Source organism: Danaus plexippus, chromosome 11 (genome assembly GCF_018135715.1).
Source record: "Danaus plexippus chromosome 11, MEX_DaPlex, whole genome shotgun sequence".
Lineage (NCBI taxonomy): Eukaryota > Metazoa > Arthropoda > Insecta > Lepidoptera > Nymphalidae > Danaus > Danaus plexippus.
Genome location: NC_083544.1, coordinates 1,369,430 through 1,391,946, shown reverse-complemented (window position 1 = coordinate 1,391,946; position 22,517 = coordinate 1,369,430). Strand labels below are relative to the sequence as shown.

Sequence of the window (22,517 nt, the reverse complement as noted above, 5' to 3'; positions counted from 1 at the left end):
AAAAGTTTACCTTCTGTTTGCGACACACACAAACACATTGTGTTTGAGACATATTCCAATACTGCCGACATAACGACAGGAACATACACATGTATATTCCTTGTTTGAATAAAACCTTTCATTAATTCATTATCAAAATAATATTATTTATTATCCATGTTTGCAATACAAAATTAACTTCAATCGTTTTCATGTTTATTTTTCGTAATTATTTTGTATTCGTTTTTTTTTTTGTTATTAAAATGTCTGTATTTACAAATGAAAATAATTATCGTCATACGAAAAACAAAAGGTAGATACGTTACTTTATATAAGCTTTAGAAAAAACAAAATTACATTAATCGAAACGATACATTTATGTACTTTAAACATTTTTTGTTACTTGTTTTTAGTTTTAAATTGTTTATAATGGTAAATCGCATTGAGATTGTAAATTAAGTAATTAAAATGGATTCCAGCGTCCTTCTGGGACAAGATTTTAATGCAAGCCGTGTCTTTCAGAGCGGATAATAGACAACTGAGAATAAATGCGGTGTTAGATTGCTTTAGTTCGTGTAAATGAACCTTAAAAGAAACTAGGTTAACCTTCATTGAGACAAACTCATTTGTTTGTACTAGATATTTTTGAACGTGAGTTATTCGACTATAATTTAATGTTAATTATAAAGAGTGAAATAGATTTTTAAAATTAGAAAATATAAATTATGATTTAATATCAGCCTGGAAAGTATAATAATATTAAATGGACATTATTAATTATTTATTCATATGTATACAATATATATTTTATTGTCTTATATTAATTTTAAAATTGGCATACTGGAATGATTGATTTTTCTTTATAGCAACATTTAATGCAAGGCTAATTATAATTTGTAATATTACTAAAATACAAATTAACATTTATGTGAAGGTCGAAGATGACATAAATTTACAAATTTAAGTGGCTGGTAAATGGTAAATAATATTAATAAAAACATTATAAGTATTATTTACCAATTTTACAGAAAATACAAAAAAAATTGGAGATTTTGTACTAGACATGTCGTTCTTAGAAGTTTATTTTATTAAGTTAGCAGTACTTTTTGTTAAATCCTCTTTCGTCGTAATAAAGTTTTATTATTTATATCAAATAATTTGTAAAGTTTCTTATACTTCTTGCTTTATAAACATTAAGTTGCTTCAGATTCCAAGCTATTGCAACAGATAGAAATAGCCACGTTGTAGGTTTTTATATATTTCATATTTTTAATTTTTTACAACCCTCACCTAAACTTGTTTACATTCATTCGTATTTCTATTTTATTTTTATTATACTGAAGAAGTTTTAAACCAAAATGATTTTCATGTAATTGAAGATCAATCTTATAGTTATGTTAGAGAAAATATATTATAGTATAAAAGTTCTCTGAGACAGTAAGTTGTTACAGATATAAAACCAAATCCAATCAAGTCTGTGAACGTCGCTGGGGACGAACTCAGGAGTTTCCAATGCAATACACTTTATATTAAAGGCATTAAAATATCGTAAGCTATTGCAGTTCCGATATCGCTTTTATTACAAACACTTTATATGAGCTATGTTAGATTTCAACTGTTCTGTAAATGCTTGGCATAGTAATATATTTAGGTACTTGCGTTTTAATTCTTTGTAACATAAGATAGGCTAAATAATTATACTGCACTCCCGAAGTACTTAATCCATTGGTCATACCCCAAAATAAATAAATAATTACAAAAGAGCTCACTCTGTCTCACTGCTGAACCGAAATTAACGAAACATTACCTATACGTAACCTAACTATCCATTAATTTAATTCATTACTAGTCTATAGTTTCGTTATAGGTACTAATATTATAGTATAAAAATCTATTCAATTGATTTCTAACAGACGCTTTTTCTCTACCTCTATATAAATGTATTAATGTGTTATATAGAAAAGTAAGATCATTGGTACATAAAGATATATAAGGTATGTGAAAAACAGAGCACGCCTTAATAAATTGGATGAAGCAGATCTAACAGTTTTATTGAGAATAACGTTAGGTAATAAAATTCATCGGAGACCTTAAATAAATAAGTTATCGAACGTCTTAGCTTCAGATGCGATTAAAAGGGTAAGGCGGTTAAGTTGACATACTTATACTATAATAAAAGTTAGCAGACATACTGACAGGATTCTGATCTAAATTAATATTAATACGAAAATATCGATATGTGATACGAATTCTAAGATTATAACCGTCAGAAAAATGATAATTTAGTTGTTTAAATTTGACCAAAAAAAAAATTCGCGTATTTTTTTTATACATACCAATATGTAACCCATTACATCAAGGACGAATAACCTTACCAATATTATCCATCGCTAAAATGAGCACTTCATCTAAATTTTCATTCATATATCTTCCTACTGTTAACTGCCTGTGTTTAGTTTACTACGTGCGAACTAGTAGTAATTCATTAGTATGTGAAGCGACTCATCCGAAACCAACCAAGTTTTGGTGGCAAGAACCGCTGAACCACTAATAATTTGATCTTTCAAACTTTTTCACTTCCATGATATATCCATCAATAATGCATAAAAAGATTTGATAAATCTTAATGATATCTTTATTACAATCGCGGATCGTTCCTCTACCTTCTCCTGCTCCGAGTCAGACCGCGGTACAACATTGCGCTTGCACCCGCAACCCGGCTTGACCTCGGCTCTAGGGCCCCTCTGATGTCTTGGGTCTAGTTCTGGTCGGGGGACGAGCTACCCTTGCTCCGCGTCCGTCCGCAAACCCACGCTTGCAGTGGCTGGAGATCGTCTCGCAATCCCCCACGCCTGGACCGCCTCCTGCGGCGGCTAAGGCGTGAGGAGGATCTTTCCCTCAAGCGCTTCGCCTCCTTCTTAACAAGAATGACTGCTTCTCAGAAGAAGGTGGCGACTTCTCGGTACCTCTCACTCCGGACCATGGCCTGAACTCAAAGAATTTTACATTTTGTACTTTTTTATTAAATTTTTGCTCACATATAAGCTCAACATTGCTTTTATGTAGAAAGGAAACAATTATAGGAGTAAAATATGTCTTATCTCATTCTAACTCCGTGACCGTAAATTCAAAGTATTTACCAAACACATTTAAAATTTTACATCTTAAGATATATTCAAAAAATAAGAATAACGCAAAGCGCATTAACAACCACTACTTAAATCGAAGAGAGAAAAAACTGTCATTTTTATAAATCCGAATACGAATGACTTCCCTCCATGTTTATTACATATAATGAAGGGTCTCGTGTAATCCCATCTTTGATTATTTCATAAATATTGTCACACTGAATGAATGGAGGATAAAACGGACATAACTTAGAAAAATAAAGAGTAAATAAAAGCAGATGGATATATGCATGTTATTCATGCTATTTATAATTTTGACAAGGTTTGAATGAAAATTCTTTGAAATCTTATAATTCCTTACTCTTTCCCTGAAAACGAAATCTAAAGTTTACCTACCAACTTGCCAAAATCTTACTAATGTAACTATAAAAATTGAAGGTAGAATACTAATGTAAACACAAAAAATAAATTTGTGAAGGTAGCGAAAAAAAAAATATGCTAGTGTTTCATTCGCACTGGAATCGTGGAATATTTTGCCAATGTCAACGTTTTTATTTGATGGTTTTTCTTTTTTTTTTATAATATGGCCTGCATGTTTGTTGGATTAGGACTAAATCTTAATACTCAGAGTTACTGACTGATGACAGTGCTTAATAGGCAAAGGTACACACTATACATACAAGGGTTTATTTTTAGAAAAATATTACTTACACATTGTGTATTATTTCATATTTATAATAAAAAAATTGTTGCCATCCTAACTAACAAATCAATCGTAAAAAGTTATCGAACATATATTAATACAAAACAGCAAAATTGTCACGATTTTGCAATTACTTTAAAATTAATGTCGACGTTAATGTGACGTAACAATTGACATACACTCGTAAAAGTAATTTACGTGCATCAGTAATTTCCTATTAATATCCTCGGTTTTAAATCATTTAATGTTCTATTATTTACATACATTAATCTTATTTATGAAAATTAATAGAAAAAAAAATCATATTTTTACTTTACTTAAATATCTACAGAGCCTCTAGAGGCGTACACAGATTATAAAAGCTTTAACAATTACTTGAACTACGATGAATACTTTCTGTTTGCGTATTTGAATAAATTTAAATCAAAGTTACTTACATATTTATGTAGCACTCATTGGAATATAATATTTACCCAATTTCAGCGGAATTTGAGAGAATTCCTTTTAAGCCTTTGTATGGTTTAGAACACGCAAGATCCACTTCTTGCTGCAACGGTTTTCCATAAAATATAAACGGCGGTACATTATTGAATTGATTTTTTCTTTCATAATCGGTTTTACAAACCAAATACAAATGATTGCAGTAAAAAACAAATTAATTAAAAGTATTTTTTAGTGACGTAAAATAGTCACAAGATATAAATAGCGTTTAGAAATAAAAGGTCTGTCGAAGTCACGATCAAAACCTGCAGAAACATTCAATCACTTTTTTTAAGCATTGCATATAATTTTAATAGGTAGTATGAAAAAAAAAACTTTAAAATAATACACCCACAATGTTCGTATTACAATGTAAACTGTTTTAAAAAAAGTCGATCTGGCCACAATTAATTTGAAACAGAAGAAACTGTAATAAAAATTAAAATATGATACTTTCATATAATACTACTATGATACCTTAAAAACAAAAAAAATTAAAAATTCTCGTCTGTCTGTTCCGGCTAACCTCTGGAACGGCTCGACCAATTTGAACGAGAATTTTACTTAGTCTCTTAACGCTTTACGCTATTACTAATTCAATTGAAGGCCGATTTTGATCGAAAAATCATATAAAGTCGCAGGCACCGGCTAGTTAAAAATAAAACAAATTTACATCATCATTTAATCTATATTTAAAGTTACAACAAAAGCGGTCGAATATAATAGATGTACAATCAATAAATCACACAACATATATACATTACACGGTAAAAACACAAGCCACATATAAAATACATTCTTAACAATAATCAGCACACACCAATCATCACAGTTACACACGGACATACATTAATTCTATCATCAATGAAACGAACATGAATCAATATTTATTCAGTCGGACACAACGTTATGTTAATAGTATTAAAGCTTTCATTACTCAGAATTTGTGTGGTAGATAATATTTTTCAATTAAATACTTAATATTAGAAATCCCGTTCTGATGTACATTAATTTCCTAAACGCAGGCTTTGTTAGTATTAATAAAGAATTTCTATTGAGTATTCATATAATATTGTGTTTGATGCATTATTTAAACTATTTATTATCTATACTCAATATATAAAAACTTCTCGGACCCCATGACATCATAGTTTGGTTTGAAAAAAACTATGTTTCAAATTATATAATAGATTTAAAACTATCTTCGTTTTTATTATATTATTATAAATTCTCAGTGTGGTCACCCAGCCCGCATTCAATGTCAGGACTGGGTTGTTCAAGTTATAAACATCAAAGATATATATTTTTTGTCAATACATTGGTTATTCGTTAGAATAACTACACAGTACATGTGAATCTAATGACAGCGGTACATTATATTAATTCAATTATAACAAGTCAGACGGACGTCATAGAAAATTATTCAATAATTTTCATCACTGAAGCCCGTACACTTAAACAGTACTGCTATATTTTCTTGCAGCATCACTTCCTGCCGTTGTTGGGTCTGGTGTAGGGATGCGCGTTGACTCGGTCCCTCGCACGTACAGCTTTAAAACCAACTGACCTCTCACTCACAACGCCCCTCTTCGACACATCTGTTAGTTATGTTAAAGGGACAACACATACAACGTTAGCGATGAATTATAAATATATATACATATAACAATTAATTATATCCCACAACCGGTGTTTACGAGAATATGTTTAATTTAAAATTAAATCACATTAACGTTGGCCCTGGTAACCATTGTTTTTAATCAATGGTTGATATAACATTATTAATTATATAATTTAAATTATTACGAACACACTACTATTGCAAATTGAATATATTAGTTATGTTAATTTTTTTTTATAAACTTGGAACGTACGAGACAACACAACATAAACATGTCGCTAGTTTATCTTACTAATAAATAATTAAGATATATCCCATAACTTTGAATACTTGGATATATATATAATGCACTTAGAAAAGGTTAAACATACTTATATGGAAGTATCTTTCACTAATCAGCTGTAGACCACATGTGTGAAGTGACCAAACATATTAATAACTGTTGTATTTGCTCAATCAGTATGCTTACAACAAGTTTCACACCGTCACACTACATACGGAGCGTTAACAGTTGCCATTCATCAATCTTGGAATACTATAGTAAATTTCGTCGTGTAAGCGGCAGAAGTGGGATCGAGAGGTATACCAGCTAAAGCCTGTCCAGAGCTAACATCAATTCATTCTCGGAAGCTGGAACGTACTTGGAAGGCAGACTTAGTAGTTTCTTTTCAAATTTGGTTAGATAGAGAGGGGAGCTTGGACGGTAAAGGGGAGCGTTTAACGCGCGTTAAATAGGGGTCCCTTAAGTTTGCACCTGGATCGTAAATCCCAGGCACTGTCGAAGCTCCTCCTGTACAACGCGTGGACCCGGCGCCCGCACGGAGAACCCATAGAGGGATGAGATGTTTCGTCTCTTACCGCAGGTTATTGCATAAGGAACGCGAGTCGCATCGTCTGTAGTGTGGCGGCGGACGTTTCCGTGCTGCGGTAATTACCTTTTTCTGTATGTTGTATTTATATATAGCGTTTGTTTGAATACCTTGTATGTTTCTCTGTCGATCCAGAGGTGTGCCATCTCTCGCCACACCTGAACCGAAACCCGTCCTCACTACACGAAGAGCTTTACCAACTACCGGCTTCGCTGTTTTCACTGAAACAGTATATATATTATTATTATTTATAATATATTATTATTATTTATAATATATTATTATTATTTATAATATAACGCGTTGTACGAAAATCCTCGTAAAACGCGCTCTTATGACCTCGTATAACGCGTTATATACAAATGATTCACGTTTAACTTTTCTTGTTAAAGAGGGTTTAAATCGAATATTAAGGAAAAACTATGTTATGAACGAAATATATGCGTTTTATTAAAATCAAACCAAGAACATTTGGGAATCCCCGTGTTATATGGGGGAAAACACGTGTTATACGAGGGACATGAAATCGCGTTATGTGAAAACGCGTTATAAGAGTACCGTGTTATAGGGGGGATTACTGTATATGTATATATATATAAAACTTTAATTACCCATCAATATATTATCACTTAGCTAAACTCGGAATTCTAATAGATGCCTGAAAAATTTAGGCCTTTTTATGTAAAGATATGTATATGTTGCTGACTGTTGTTTAACAATATTATTATTTCTATATTCTCAATAGAAATTCCCATAGACAAATGAGATTTACTGTTGGATCATAGACACGTAGTTACTATATTTCTGTTACATCTATAATATATATATACATATACCGTACCTCTGTTGTCATTGAACACTATAGTCCTCTGTATAGTGTTCGTCCTATCGAACAGTCCCTTCTTCGCCGGCTGCACCTCCTTCTCGTTCTTCGCGGGCGCCGTCTGCCAGGCTTCATGTTTGCCAGCCAGCACGAATGTAGAATTCAGTTCGTTAGCGTCTAAGGGAGCATAATTCTCCAAATCTATAACCGGATGAACCTCCCGTTTGATTTTCTTAGCTGGGTTCACGTTTTTGGCGACGTCCGAGCTATCAAAGGAGTCGTTAATGACTATAGTTTCGTCGTTGGCCAGTTTCAAGGGCGTTCCTCTACGTTTCGGCTCAACGTTTTCGATGTCCGTCGCGTCTTCACAGTCAGTTGCGTCAACCGAAGAATTCAAGTCGTCTTTGTCGTCCATATAGTCCAATATGGTCGCAGGCTTGTCCAAATCTAGATTGGATACGAATTTGAAGTAAGGGTCGGTGTCCGAGTCACCCGACCAGGAGATGCCTTTGGCGGACTTGGCTTTCTTCATGACATCTAGGTACTCGGCGGTGAGCGCGGGCGGCGCTTTGTCGTATCCCTTCAGCGTGAGATACAACTTCTTCAACAGGTGGGGCATGTTGCTCATATATTTCGTGTTTACGTTATTTTCCTTAGCCTCGATGGCGAGCAGTTTACACCTCAGCTCGCTCTTGATGTTCGAGTGCTGCAGTTTAACCTCAGTTTGGAGATACTTTACAAAGTCGCTCAATTCTGGATAGTTAGTGACCGCTTCTTCGAACATAGCGTTTATCTTCTTGTTGCTCTCGTTCCATTTCGTCCAGGCGTTCATTATCTTGGAATCCAAACAGACAGATTGCTTCATAAAATTCTCAGCGGCCCGTTCCTCTCTCGGAATATCTTCTGTGCATACCTTAAACGTAATATACAATTAATTTTGGTCGCATAAAGCATTGAATGTTCAGAATCTCATATATTTTTCCCCGAGCGTCCAAAGAAAATCCGTCTACATTACTACATCATTGGCCGGTTTTACCCGAGCTCAATCTAACAGTGGGTAGTGGATACCTGATGCATGGCGTCGTTGGAAGAGCGATGTGCGAATCCTTCCAGACGTCGAGCGGCTCTTGACTGCATCCGCCGCCGAAGCGTCAAAACACGAGCCTGAGACATCAGAGATAGCAGACAAGACTGCAGAGATGAATGTACGCTCACCGCAGAACTGAGACGAGAACGGCATTCCTGGACTGAAAACAAAAACAAACAAGTTAAAACACTTGTATTTATTCAACATAATTAATTACAACTTGCGTTTCATAGTTTTAAGAAAAAAAAAACATCGAAAAGGTTTGAAAGCATATATATATATATATATATATCTGTCATGTTAATGTCCTATTTACTTTAGTCTCACGTGAATGTTAAAAGTACATAGATATTGATTAATGTTAATACCTTTGGATTTATCTACCCCTGGCTCCACCTTCACATTTTTGACACTGGTCAAGGAAAGTTTGGCTTCCAATTCCTTGACCTTCTTCTTTAACTCGTCAACTATCTTAACATATTGTGACAGCCTCATGTCACCGTCGACTATATTTTTCTTGATACTCAGTTGTATTTTGTTTGCCCTGGCCGCATATTTCAATGTATTGTATGTGTCTTCGTAGCTGATGCTGGATGGTGATACATTCGCAATCATAACCGTCTTACAATTTCCTCCGAGACTGTCTTTAAGGAGACGTGTTAGTTTGGAGTCCCTATAATAGAAAATATTATACATATAAATATGTACTGAACCAAAAGGTTTCGTTGGGTATTATAACAAGTTCATCACTAACCTATATGGTATATAGCTGCTGCCATCAGCGAGCTTGTTGATACAGTTTCCAAGTGATAGTAAACTTTTGTTGATATTGGCCCCTTCTTTGAATCTCTCTCCGACACAGCCTGTAGCCGAAGCTCGTTCGCTACCAGCTAGATCGATCATTGAAAGCTTGACGAGTCTCAATTGACTGCTGGTTTTATACCTCATTTTCACATACACCTATTGTAATGGTTATTTTATAAGATGTAGTTTTATCACATAATGAATGTTTAGAAGAGACTATACAGAAACACCTTGATGTTGCCTTAAGAAATGTATTAAAAAGATTTCTCTTTAAATACCTGAAAGACCGCATGACTCCGAGAGCTTTCAGCGTTGGCATCGGTAGGATGTTGCGTTCTGTTTTTATTACCATTCTCAAGCATATTCAATAGCTCTCTAGCTGTTTTAATGTTGTTAAGGGTAAGCCCAGCGACCATCACCCCATACTTTGAATCTTCTCTCAATTGCAGCGGAGTACTTGACGGTTTCAGTAGGTCATATACATTCTCATTGTAAACCTAAAAGTTTTCAAATAGATATGAGAGATTTTTTTCTAATTATAAATATGATATAACACTTTAAATGTATACAAACATAGTATTTATAATGATAATGTTTAATACTAACTTCTATATAAGAGACTCCGATATCAAACTCTCTATCTTTTTCAAACGAATTGATAGTATAGAAAAGATGTTCCATAGTCAAATAAGTTATGCCAGGGTGCTCTTTATTACCAATCATAGTAAACGTCTTTCCCGCGCCAGTAGCCCCGTACACAAACACAGAACAATTGTAGCCCTCCATCAAAGAATTTAACATGTCTTTTGTGGCTATTTCGAATACGTCATGGTTAGTAGAATTTTGACTACAGACGTGATCGAAAACGAATTTCAACTCTTTATTAGAGCGTTTTAAAAAGTTTTTATTAGGTTGTTGGACTCCTTGATAGAAGAAAGGTCGCATTTCTTCTTTAGGGTCGAATACCAACATTTTATCATCAACAACATCGACTACAATACGATTGTTTTGTTCCTTTTCTCTATCATTCAAAGGCCGCACCCTAACTACCACTCGTATATTTGCTGCCATATTCTGTGTTGAACCACTTCTTGAAGGGACAAGAGTTGGAACGCCTTTCGGACCACCCAAGCCAGGACCTCTTTCGATTTTCACCATTTTAACAAAATACTTTTTTCATTAAGAATTTGTTTATAACATCAAAAACACATCAAAAACACGGATAAAACTAACGCACACGACACAATTATGTCAATTATATCCGCCCCACTTAAGTAAAATAGTAAATCAACATCTACACAAAATCGTTTTACTAGTTCAAAATTTTGAATGGCATCGTAACCGTCAAAATTTTAAAATTGACAGCTGCTAAAGAACGCACGCAGGTACCTAGTGTCTCACGCGTCTATCGTTCGGAAATAGTAACATTAAGGTTATATATGTATATACACATATTTATTAAAATATATACTAAATTGACATTTTTTTTTTTAAATCTTAGTATCTAGTTTACTTGTTCGCATAATTGAGTTAAGATCTATCAATGAATGAAATACTTACAGTAGAAAAATAACATAAACAATCTTCAAAAATACATTTTAATAGGGTTCAAATATGTAACCTTTTTAAATTTGATTAATAATACCTTTTTAAATTTGATTAATAATACCTTTGGTTTTATTGTTAAAATACCTTAAAAGTGAAAAATGTACAATTAATATTATGTAAATATAGTTCTTACAACTTTTTAATAAATAGTTTTGGAAAACTAAATGCCTATTTTTAGAAATGCATCAGTTTGCAAATTTTTTAACAATTACTTTAAAAGCCAGCGATCAGAAAACTTTGCTATGTAAGGCAACTCCATATTCATGGTGTGTTTACTATTTCACTAGCCGCTGCTGCAATGGATTTTCACCATCTCCCTCGATGATTCTTGTTGCGTTCAGACTAAGAAAGAACTCACACTTTTATTTTATTACCAGTTTAACTTCTTCAGATAACTCTCTTTGATAAAAAAATGCAAACACTTGTTACGATTCTTAATGTGTTATATGATGTAAATAGTTTAATAGTTCAAAGACTACGGCAGAGTATGAATTGTTAACTATATTATTCCAAATATATATATATATAAACGCTCGTTTGCTAGAAATATTCATATCTACATTTTGTAAATTATTTATATATAAACACATTGCAATTAATCAGACTATTTTTCAAATATATATATTTATCTTATTTCTTATATGAGCTTAATAGTTAGAATTAAAAAAAAATAAAATAAAATAATAAAATCGTAATATTGTATTTTTTTAAATATAAAGTACTCTTTTAGTGTCGGGTCATCATCTAAAGCTGCCAATATTATATTATATAACCTTAGAACGATTAAACATAAATTATTGAAATTGTAGTATAAAATATATATGTATATGATATGGCTTCTTTCGCACAGGAATCGTGAAATATTTTGCAAACATTTTTTTGTTGTTAGATGAATTATAATCTTAAATACTGCATGCAGACACAGTTTGTCGAATGTAATAAAGGCTTCACTGGCTAGAAACTAAAAATATTTTTACCAGTATCTAGAACAAAAAAAAACACATTTTTCTATCAGTCCAAATTCAGTGCGTTATCACGAAGAGGGAGGGGGGGGGGGCTAGTGCGCATGCACATGCTATCAGTGTGTTTTTTATTTATGTGTTTTTAAATTAAAAGAAAAAAGTTTTATTACCCTTTTTCAATTTCACAACTGCAATACATTTACTACTAATTAGTGCTTTAAACTAATTCAGACCACGTTACCTACAAAATTTTGTTTTCAATTAAAACTTTTAGCCCGAAGGAAAAACGAAAAAAAAAAACTACCTTTGAAACTACGAGGTTGGCAGTAAATGTAACGTTTCCTTTAATAATGTTGGGAATATAGGTTATTGTTTTGTAGAAACTATCTTCACAGACCTACATAATCGTATTTTTACGCATAGTATTATGGAATCTCTGTTACTATATAAGAAAACAGTTTATCTTACTTAAAAGAAATATAGTTTCAGAATTTTTACGTAAATTATAAGGTTATGGCCTCCATTTTTAATAGTCATGTCGCGTTTAGATAAAGAAAAAGAACATTAGCCTTCCGATGACTGCAATTACTGAAAAAATACGGTAACAATATGGATACGTAAGATTAATAAGAAAATGCATTTTTACTACATTGTTGTATGTATATACATAATGAGATCTAAGACTTTCGCGAGTTTTATTATAATATTTATCATCTACTATAAATAACAGGACCAACTGACAGACATTCCCGTCTCGTCCGCCTGTGATCACGGTTGCTGAAAAGTAACCGAAACGTGGGGAGTATGTAATTTAAAAAAAAATAAAGCACGCGTAGTATATCCGAAAAATATTAGTTTCATTTAAATGTATATACAGTTAAAGATTTATATAAAAGTACGACGACTTTATCGTAGCCTTATAATTTATATTATACTTTATCGACATCAAAATGTTTCTTCGACGGTCTAAAGTATTAAATCTATTTAATTAAAATAAAAGAAGTTTGCTGTAGAGCACTTATCAGGCCAACATTACTGGATTCATTTGAGTATCTATGATTTTTTAAGTGTTATTTCTTGGAAACCTGGCTCCCTTGTAAAAAATAGTTTTATATATTTACTCAGAATAATGTGATAAAAGTTTTAGAAAGCTTTCTGTTATGTTTTCTTGGATAAACTGTTAATAAATACCTACCTCATACCTACCTACCTACTTCAAAACAGACGAAATCACAGTTATTGACTTGTAAATAATATAAAAAATATATAAATTCTATCAGTCTTTTTGATCTACCATACGCTCAAAGATCAAGGGTTCAAAACTCGTTTGATAAATAATTACACTGTGAAACTATGTGCAGCGAAGCGTTAACTACACGGGCATTGAAACGAGTCTTGGTTTTATATGACACCTGTCAAAAAAAAAAACACAAGTAACCGTTCAGAATCTGATAATATATAAATATTTATTAACATAAATAATCGTCGTGACCAGAGGCGGGTTTGACGAAATCGGTTTATCCATAGAGAGTGAACGTTTATTTATACATAGCGGACGGCGTCTTCATTGCGACGACGTTGTATAAGAAACAAATACAATTTCCTCTTAATTTCCGACGTTGATCTTATCTGGTCGTAACTAGAGCCTTAGAATTCAAACGGGACTCTACTTTAACTTTGGAGAATTTAATTCAGGACGAATTGTATGGACTTTGTTAAAAAATATCGATTTACTCTCCGAAATAGATACGCCATTCTTTTATATGTAATATTTTATTCAAAAATAAACGTAGTTATTGTTGTATAAATGTAATAGTAATTTGGTATGCGTACCTAAGAGTAATAAGGAATTACTATGCATATTCTTATGCTAAGACGCCTCTTTTACGGTCAATATAGAATAGCATCGAGCAAGTTATACCCGCGTCCGATACTTAATTTTTAAGTATTATAAAACTCAGTGTTGCCCATTATATATATTTTTTAAATTATATTATAGAATTACAGTGAATTCTTTCCAAATGTTTTTATACTTATATAACATAGACACGGCAATTTTAATTCGAAACAAAGACATTGAGTAGGAGTAAGATGTTTAGGGCGAGTTTCTGTGATGCTTTGTTCTTTTAAAAGCAGTTAGTTTTCCTTTCTGATCACTTTACTTTCAGGTGAATATTCCGTTTTCAAAATAAATCGAAACAAAACAGATGTTATATCACAGTATTAACAGATAGATCTGTTTTTATATAAAAAAAATAACATGAGAAAATTAAAATATGAGTTGGTTTTAAGTACTAATAATGGATTGTTGAAATTATATTTAACCTGTAATTAACTTCCTATACAACAACAATATTGCTTTTACAATAATAAACATATTATGAATGTGTCAAAAAGAAGACCAAACCGGTACACAACTTTAAAATTTTTGATCTCACACAATGAAATTTTGTGAGTGTTATTCTAATTTCTACAACACGTAGACGTGCTAGTGGTTATAGGTTTTGATTGTTTAATTTAATTATATATTAAAATGTGTTCTTAGTTTTCCTCAACCCCTGTACATAGCTCGAATGTACTTGACATTACATTAAAATTAAGAAAAAAATAAATGAATGCAAAGACAACATATTAATAATGTACAGATAAAAAAATTTAGTTATTGATATTAAAACTCGTAAACCATTTTTTTTTTTTTTTTTTAAATAAACTAATGATTTAAATGAACTCGTAGATTCTGAACTTTTTCAACATTTACTAATTATTATAACAAGAACTATCTCGACACCATCTTAATATTTAATACGATACAATCAAAGCAACATTTAACTGTCGCGAAGTTTAAGATAACTTTCGGTTGTCAACAATTTATATACAAAATCGATTTCAGCTTGTAATTTCTCGTTAATCGATTCTGATTCAGCATGTTCTTGATTGAAATGGAGTTGCAGATTCTAACGCGATTAAATGTTTGTGATGAAAGTAGTGTTTGCTTGTCCAATCGCCTGTATTAGTTTTTGCTACGGAGCACGTTGCGCGAATAGAATTGACAAATTTACGAATGGCATTGTTTGCTTTGGGTTAACATGTTGCTTTTAGTGTTGCCACAGAATATCAAACAATTACGAATTAATTACAAATAGGAAGATTGTTACTGATTCTAATTAGTAACTTTTTTAATATTTTGCTTTAAGTTAATATTATTTATAAAATAACGAATAATCTACTCATGTGAATATAAATAAAAGGTCTCACTTGTAGTCAGAGTGTACCAAATTTAATTGACATTAATAGATTTCCGTTTGACTGATTATAAAATATTTAACCTTCTCTAATAGAAAGAAAAATTGTACTAAGGGACAATCGTCATTTTATTATGAAAAATATATGAAGATACTTCAAATATGATAATTATGTAGGTACATCACTTTACAAAATTACATATACATAACAAAATTACAAAAAATAATAGGTTTGCTCATGTTTTCTTTGACTTTTGCCACATGTTTTTTTTTTTGTTAAAGTATATATTTTTATGAAGTAAATAAAACTTCGACAGGTTTAATAAATTTAATTTCGGAACGTTGATATGAAAATTTTATTTTATTAGATTTATTCAAATACCTCATTGCGTTTGTAATAAAAAGATTCTTTTTTTTAAATTTATGCTATGACTTCATTCGCAAGAAGTTTCTTGTAGTATGACGGATATCCAATACTTTAACTAGAGCCTTACAACGTCAGAAAAAAACAGACTTTTTCATGTTTCATCTCTTCACCAACTTTCATAAGATCATATGCAAACTTTTATAAATAAAAAAACTATACGCTGGGATCTGGGTGTATTCAATATAAGTGTATAAGCTCATGCCAAAAGAATGAATGAATAAAATGATCTTACAAGGATACCATCTTCACAGCTTGTAATCAGCAACCGCTCAAGTATTTTTAGTTATTTTATAACAACGGTATGTTAGTTATTTCATAAAGAAGCGCATCTAAACAACACGAATACAGGCAGGTACGGCGTCTAATTGTGTTGCTGATTATTCATAATTTGATTTCGTCGTCATATGTAAGTACATATCTGTTGAAGACTCCAGCTATCCGTGTACAGAAACCCAGTCCATAGTAGCAGAATTAACATATAAATTGTTTTGAATCCGCCGTCTACATCCCGTTAAATTATTTCGCGAACTTTGCAAATTTACATGGTAATTGCTAAAACTCAAGATTTGTTGTTGAGCCCGCAATTGTGCGGTTAGAGAAATCTGAGTCGAATTAACGAGTAAAGAACCGCATCGGTTTGGTAACGATATCTTGGACAACGCTTCATGCCGTTTAAAAATTTAACAAATTTTCTATAGATTATTATTTAAAATAAATAAACATTATTATTACTTTATAATCTGTATGAAAGTATTTTTAAGCCTTTGACTTGTCAAGGAAAAAGTTATACAATAGATTATCTGTTATTGAGTAAGGCATCTCAGACAGTAATAATTAATCTGCTAAACGAACATGACATCTTTCATTACGTCAGAAACATCCGTTCATTAGTTGAAAACATTTCGGATGCTGAACTATCACTTGATGTCGATGTTTGTAATCTAAATCATTCGGTATCAACTCCGCAGCGTCTTCACCATTTCTCTCTGAGTAATATCAAATATTGTGATTTAAACATCTTACGGTTTATCTGAAACTGTTAATTAAAATTTTTGGAAAATCCTTCATTACTAAAATTCAATTAGTTAAAATTTCAAAGTTAAGGTAATTGAAAAAGTTTTGAAGCTGTCATTACGATAAAATAAACAGGCAGATAGGTGCCTGCTTGATTTAAGATCAATGGCGTTGACGTTTCAACATAAGAAAACTATTGTTGTTGTTTGTTAAAAATATGGCCTTCATCCGTGCAAAGATGTGCACAGTGTATTCTGCCAGTGTCCTGTTTAAGGAAACTATGTAACCGGAATGTCAAATACTGCTGAATATAAAAATAATCCCGATCATCCCTACATTAAAATAAACTTCCGTATTCATACACATATAAATTAAATTAACGAAATCTATAAAATGTTTACAATATTTGTTATAGTTTCTATATTTTTTTAATCTATAATTTGATCACCAAACATTTTATATTTCATTGATTTCTGATCGCACGTTATCCGGGTTCACAAATTAAATTTCTGTCAAGAGCGAATGAGTTGACAGGTGACGACGGTGCTACGCTTCTTTCAAAGATCACAATCGAAAATTACCGGCTTTGTGCCGCGTCCTTCACTTTTTTTGATAATCTTATTATTAGTCACAACTTTGTAAGATAATCGTTTTTTTTTCCATTTTACTAACGATTACTGCGTTTTGAAATTATAAACCTTGTTGTTATTTGTTTAATAGATAATTAATATAGTATCGTGCTTCTTTGTACATGAGTTTCTAATTTCATTAGTTCCAGTGTTCAGTTACGAATGCTATGTTCTTTTCGATTCTAATTGAATAAAATTCACATGTAAATAGTAACAATCTATGCACGAAATAAGTACGCTTTGATCCAGATATTGTTGGATCGAGATGAATAGTTTCAAACGGGAGCCGGGACTGCAAAACACAAAAATTTTAAAAGGATTGTAATTTACAAAGGATGCCAGGCATACCTAAGTTACAATGACTGAGTGAACTTTCAAAGACAATGCATTCTAATGTTACGTACATATGAAAGACTAGTTCACAGAACTAATTGTTTCGCGTCGAGTATCGTACAAAGGAATCTTGAGAGTCCGGCACAAGAAAGAGCAGTATAACATAAAACTTAACTTAACTCCGAGCTCTTGTAATGAATAGACCACGCCATTTATATATTTAGAAACTGTAACAATCTTTATCAAATAGAGATTTTTTTCTAAATTCATCTCCTTTCTAATTATCCTCTTTGGACAGTATGGCTGTGAGTTTTGTGCTGTTACCATACAATTTTGCGCTGCACTACTACTTACTATTATAATATGATAAGCTATACGAATGCAAAAATAAAAACGTTCCGTATATAGTATAGCGATGCAAATGTGGTAATGCTACTGTCAATATAAACTTAATTCATATATATTATAAAATTTCATAGACGCATAATTAACAAACATATGAACAATAAATTACATAAGGTTAACTCGCGATAGCAATGCTAATATGCTTAACTTCAATGCTATAGTTTCGAATGAACTCTGAACTTTTTTTATACCCCAAGGCGTTAACCCGGAGTGCAGTTTCGGCTCACAGCATTCGTATACTCGTTCAACTTTAATTGGGAAACTTGCTCTGATTAGATTGTTTAACCAACACACAACTTGGGAGTTTGAATTTGATTGAATGTCATGTATGACCTGATTATGTAAGGCCTTCCTATCCTTGGATATTAATTAACTTTACGAGACCTCGCTCTCACAGTTTCCGCTCAAACATCGACTTGTTTGAAATAAATTTTTAATTGTTTTTATTATTTCAATTAAATGGCTTGATATATGAAAATTTAAAAAAAAATGTTTGTCGTGATGAGAATTGTTGCTGATATAAATATAATATAAAATATTTCGCTCTATTTCTATCCTGACTGTCAATGAGACTACCTCAGAAAAATTCTCTTCCGACTAAAAAATAGTATAGAATGACCTGGAATTAAAGTAGTAGCAGCGTAACAAACATATACCTTGATCAAATAAGAATATCGCCTTTTTTGTTGTCGGTTAAAAAGTAGCGTAAGTTACTCCTTACCTATTACGTAATCTACGTGCGAGTAAAAGACCCGTAAAAATATGTCCAAGACCATTCTTATATATATTTTTAGATGTGGACATCGTAGGTATATAATTTCATATGCGTTTGGTGAAAATATATTAAACAGAAATTTAGACTTGAATATTATTTATTTGATTTAGATATTAACATAAGGAATTACCGTTTATTTTGAATATTTCAATCCATGTCATAGGATTAGAAACAACGTTGCGTACATAAGTTCATGAAAAACTCTGAAAACCCTAAATATATTAGTGATTCACAAAATAATATTTTTTTTATGTTGGTAGCTAAGATTTCCTGTTATACGTTCAAATAAAGCTATAATTTCCTAACATACTAAGACGTTTATTATAATATATTACACTTAACCCGACGTTTCGCTTAGTTTACAGAAACCGTGATCACGGACAGAGGATACGAAGATCATAGTTTCATTTAAACCCTTTTAAAGTTGTTAACCCCCCTCCCCCTTTTTTTTGTATATGAACAACAATTTTGAATATAAACATATTTTCTTGTATATTATATTATACGTACCATATTTTATACTTTTATGTATCCAAAAATACAAAAGTTCTATATGAATATTTATATTCGACAACTTTCTTAGTTTAAGTTTGTCTCTTAATAGGTACAGCTTATTTCCACTCCCTTGATATAAGATTGCTCAATATTTTTATCACTACCCAAATAATTTATTAACACAATAACTCTGTTATTATATACGGAACCAAAAGTCAAATATGAATATATATTTCTTTGTAATTAAATAAGTTATATAATTGTAATATATTATATAAAATCCCAAGTGTAACGAACAGTTAAATTGCGGTAACTAACTTACTCAGTAAATGGTTACTTTAGTTAGTTTACACTCCTATTGGTGGACAAGTTATGTGATTTGTAACTTTACTCTTACTTATTAAGTACATAAACTATAGAGCCTTAATCTATTTGAAACTATTAAAGTTTGGTTAAAAAAAGATAACTCAAAAAATCGATTCTAAAATACAAAATTAATCGAGAAATCGAATGCCATAGCAGTTAGAAGTAAATAAATGAATCGTAAAAAGAAAATACTAGTAAGTTATAATTCAATATATCTTGAAATTCCACATGAAAGGTGAAAGATAAACCGTGTAGCCAATTGGGATGTGACCTCATATTTCGATACCATATCACGTAATTTTTACCAAAACCTCACAAGGGATCTTGGAACGTAATCAAATAGTTAAGGCGACCAATTTTCCGTGCGAGCGCCCCTCGATCTTGCCAATGTCGGCCAAATTAACCCGTCGATCGCATTCACAGTGGTCGTAAAATTAAAACTACACATTTATTTTACAATTTGATTTTAAAATTCAAATAACGTTACATGCTATCGAATTCTCGAACTGATATATATTTTTTTTATTTTTAATGTAGCTTGATGTATTATTTTAATTAATACAACCTTCGCCATCTTTACGGATTGGAATTAAGGAAACACATTAAAAATATACACACAATAACAGATTGCTTTATACAGCACTAGTATTATCTCACTGGATTAGGGCGCTAGATTTAAAAATATATAATAACTGTAAGTTAATCTATGACAACATTGTAAAATCGTTTTCATTGCTAGTATCGTAGGATGAAAAAATTGCATCAAGTTAGAACAACGATCCGAGAGAACATGGTTCAAATCCATTCTGTAATTGAGCTAGAATAACTTTTAGCTTACAATCCGCGGCACTCTACATTTTCACCTTCAACATTAATAGAAAGGCTTCAGAAGAATTTCGTAGAATACACTTTAACATGTGAAAAAAAGCAATACAAGGATTAAAGTTACAAACGTATTGAAAATAATGTGTTGGTGTGTCGCTTGATGCAAATGATATATGTGGAAAATACAAGGATAAACTTAGACAGACACATTTAAACATAACCTGGCTGTAATATGAAATTGCAACGATATCTTTTACACTTTGGAATATCTGTATATTGTGATAATAAAAACGAAAAGCCAAATGCATTCCAATCATTTCAAACTAGTCAGTTTGTTAGAGGAATGACTTTAACTGGTAATATTTTTGACATAAAGAACTAATAGATATAAACATTACTAACTAGCTCCTTTTGACATAAGGGTTACCTCTATTCAACTAGGTCGAAAAGACTTTTTGTTTCAACATTTTTAAGTTTTTTTGTATATTTGGATGGAATATTCCGCTATAATATCATTCATTTATTATCTACGTAGTACGATTTTGCTATATTTTCTTACATGAAATATCATATAAAATAAATTCTTGACGTATAATCTAAAGACAAACGCAACATTTTAATAATAGGAACATTACACAAAACCTCAATTCCATGTCGTAATAGATTAAATTTATCTTCCCGACATCAAGTTATAGAATTAATAAACCTCATATACCATATTAAATTTAATACCAGCGTCAAATCCATCCAGCGTACGGAAAATTGAAGCTCGCATCAAGGCTTAAAAGCTACCAAATTGAAATCTCATACGTGAGCCTTTATTAGGCAATGCCGGGCCTGCGCCAGACATTCCTCAGGGTTAGCGATAAAATACAATTAATCTATCAGAGCCAACAAGAGGATGATACGAAAAAATTACTGTTCACAGATAATACTTAGTTATATTTGGCCAGTTGATAAACTGTAACAGATAAATAATATAGTAGCATTCGTGTTGTTAAATTAAACATAAAACTGAATGCATCGTATTAATTTTTATATAGTAAAATTGATCCTTAGACAACTTAACTATAGTTATTGTACAAACATTTCAGTTTAAACATAGTATGTACCAACCCTGCCTCACCAATCGCGTCAAGTAGAACCACTAACGAGTCCGTCTTGACGCCTGTCCAATTTGCGTCAAAACATCCCGGAGATGCCATCTAATTTGCGTTAAGGGTCCCAGAAGGGTTAAAAATTATCTCGAATGAGACCGTTTATCGATGACAGGGAATCGAAATATATCTCGTAAGATCTCACTCAGCAAAAACAGAATTCAATCACTGACGGGATAGAATATTTTTTTTCTATCGCTTGACATTACTAAACTTGACGTTATGACTTTTATTGAGCTTCCTTACTTTTATTTTCTCCTTTTTAATAAAAATGTATATCAATCTTATCAACGTCGTCTAGAAACTAATATTAAACATTTTGCATGAATCGAATTTTCCGTACTGCGGATACAGAAGTTACGTTTTAAAAATAATAAGCTAAAAGCCTCACATAATATGACCTAATATAAAATTTTATTTTTATGTCAGTCGCGTCCAAGCTGTACGAATATAAAGCTGGTAATACACATAAATAACTGATCTTGGGCTTAAAATTACTTTCAGGCAATTTGTCAGGAGAAAGTATCCCGTCGAAACAAATGGTCCAACCTTTTTCAGCCAAACGGAATTCTCTAATCTATTATTTTGTACATATTACGCGACATTTCGCACTAATATTTCATTTCGTTTATATAACATTCATTTGTCCATTGTTCGGGTCACTCACATCTGAAATGACTTCCTTTGTCTACGAGAACAATGAAAAAAAAAAAACATTGAAATAAACTACTCCTGTTCCTGTGTTAAAAGCTATTTTACAAAGTTACTGAGTCCTCGTATTACTG

General features: G+C 31.7%; 1 protein-coding gene across 3 annotated transcripts; it reads right to left on the bottom strand.

The window, feature by feature from the left end:
- Positions 1-4,962: 4,962 nt before the first annotated feature.
- Positions 4,963-10,843, bottom strand: LOC116765961 (kinesin-like protein KIF18A). 3 transcript variants are annotated; one of them, XM_061522048.1, is made up of 8 exons: positions 10,101-10,843; positions 9,773-9,991; positions 9,445-9,650; positions 9,059-9,363; positions 8,672-8,850; positions 7,622-8,516; positions 6,891-7,001; positions 4,963-5,888 (listed from the first exon to the last, which is right to left on the bottom strand). In XM_061522048.1, the coding sequence occupies exons 1-8, from the start codon at positions 10,650-10,652 to the stop codon at positions 5,776-5,778; spliced, it is 2,580 nt and encodes an 859-aa protein (XP_061378032.1). In that variant the 5' UTR covers positions 10,653-10,843; the 3' UTR covers positions 4,963-5,775. The 3 variants fall into 3 exon arrangements, with proteins under 3 accessions (XP_061378032.1, XP_061378033.1, XP_061378034.1); XM_061522049.1 differs by having other exon boundaries at positions 4,963-5,852; XM_061522050.1 differs by having other exon boundaries at positions 4,963-5,840.
- Positions 10,844-22,517: the final 11,674 nt, after the last annotated feature.

Bases quoted from the DNA above. Each gene is read 5' to 3' on its own strand.
- LOC116765961 (XM_061522048.1), bottom strand. From the start codon at position 10,652: ATGGTGAAAATCGAAAGAGGTCCTGGCTTGGGTGGTCCGAAAGGCGTT. The intron at 9,651-9,772 runs GTATTTAAAGAG...CCATTACAATAG, and splicing joins GGAGTCATGCGGTCTTTCAG to GTGTATGTGAAAATGAGGTA. The intron at 9,364-9,444 runs GTTAGTGATGAA...TTTCTATTATAG, and splicing joins AGCAGCTATATACCATATAG to GGACTCCAAACTAACACGTC.